Source organism: Galeopterus variegatus, unplaced genomic scaffold (assembly GCF_000696425.1).
Source record: "Galeopterus variegatus unplaced genomic scaffold, G_variegatus-3.0.2 Scaffold1392, whole genome shotgun sequence".
Classification (NCBI taxonomy): domain Eukaryota; kingdom Metazoa; phylum Chordata; class Mammalia; order Dermoptera; family Cynocephalidae; genus Galeopterus; species Galeopterus variegatus.
The window spans coordinates 2,442-3,891 of NW_007727503.1; the positions used below are offsets into that span (position 1 = coordinate 2,442).

The 1,450-nt window shown below is 38.2% G+C and overlaps 1 protein-coding gene across 1 annotated transcript in view; it reads left to right on the forward strand.

Annotated features, from left to right (window-relative positions):
- The first annotated feature begins 965 nt into the window (after window positions 1-965).
- The window catches only part of IARS2 (isoleucyl-tRNA synthetase 2, mitochondrial), a 35,958-nt gene continuing 35,473 nt past the window's right edge, over window positions 966-1,450 (forward strand). Inside the window, exon 1 of the mRNA XM_008576722.1 lies at window positions 966-1,139. Within this exon, the coding sequence (XP_008574944.1) occupies window positions 1,053-1,139 (87 nt within the window). The 5' untranslated portion in view covers window positions 966-1,052. The remainder of the gene's footprint in view (window positions 1,140-1,450) is intronic.

Genomic DNA, 1,450 nt, shown 5'->3' on the forward strand with positions numbered 1-1,450 from the left:
ACCCTTGGTGTCGCGCCTGCACCGCACTCAGCCAGTGAGCAGGAACCGGTCTCCACATGGGATCTGAACCCTCGGCGGGAGCGCCGCCGCACTCCCAAGTGGCGGGCCGGCCCCTTTTGTTATTTTAAAACACATAAAAGATTAGTTTATGGAATTCAAGAAGCAGTAAGGGTGGGAAACGTTAATAATGGTATAGAAAAATAAGATGATCGGTACGATGTATTATTTAAAGAGAGCTAGAATTGTATAGATCATTAAAGTTTGAGTCAGATTTGCCCTGAAAGTTGGATTTAATCATTTATTGGCCATGTGATCTCAGGCATATGCCTACATTTTCTGAAATTTTCTCATTTATAAATTGGGGATAATATTACCTGTTTTGTAGTATTAAGATGAAGAATTTATGTTGAATCTAGTAGATGCTGGGTGCCCAGTAACTATTAGGTATTATTTATTATCTCTTACCTTTTTAGGGTAACATTGTGAAATCAGCAATAGTGATTTCCCACAGAGGTAGTATTAGAACCGACTGGTTATCTACCTGTTGATCCAGAATTTCTTTGTCCTTTTATTTCAAAATATACATAGCTGTACATAAGTTAGATAAGTTTTCTTAGTCTCATTTGAGTTATCTATTTGTTATAATAGATAATAGTAGATAAAATTACTAATATTTTATAGCATTTACTGTGTGTGTGGTAGGTTTTATGCTAACTGCCCAAAACACTTAGAATGCATTAACTCTGTTGATCCTCACAGCAACCCTCTGAGGTAGGAACCGTAATTATCCACATTTTATAGATTCCTGAAGGTCGTAGAGCAAGTAAAGGGGAAGCCAGGAATTGAGCCCAGCCAGTCTTGTTCTTTCACTTGTTCTTGGCACTTTTAGTATGATGTTCTGTTGCTAAGCTTAAAGAGAGAGATTTGCCATTTAAAATGATTCTTAATAGAGGTTTTCTTTCTGCACAGGTGTAGAATTGGAAAATGGTACCTGCAGTCATCCTTTAATTCCTGATAAAGTCTCTCCTCTTTTACCTGCAAGTCATGTGACCATGTCAAAGGGAACAGGATTGGTTCACACAGCCCCAGCTCATGGTATGGAAGATTACAGTGTAGCGTCTCAACACAACCTGCCTGTGGTACTATTCCTCTTTTTTTCCTTTTTAATTACTCATCTGGTAGCACAAAAGGGATAAATCCTAAGTCTTTATTTTTTGATAATAATCATTTTTCTCATCATAATTAAATTGTAAAATGCTTAGGTTTATGTAATATTTAAAGCTGCATTAATATATTCTATCACACTTATTGAGAGAGATTTCCCAGAATTAGCACAAAATCAGCACAAAATTAACATTAAAGAATATATATTATGGGCCGGCCCGGTGGCGCACTGGATAGTGCGCTGCTTGGGAAGCGCGGCAGCGCTCCCGCCCGAGGGTTCGGATCC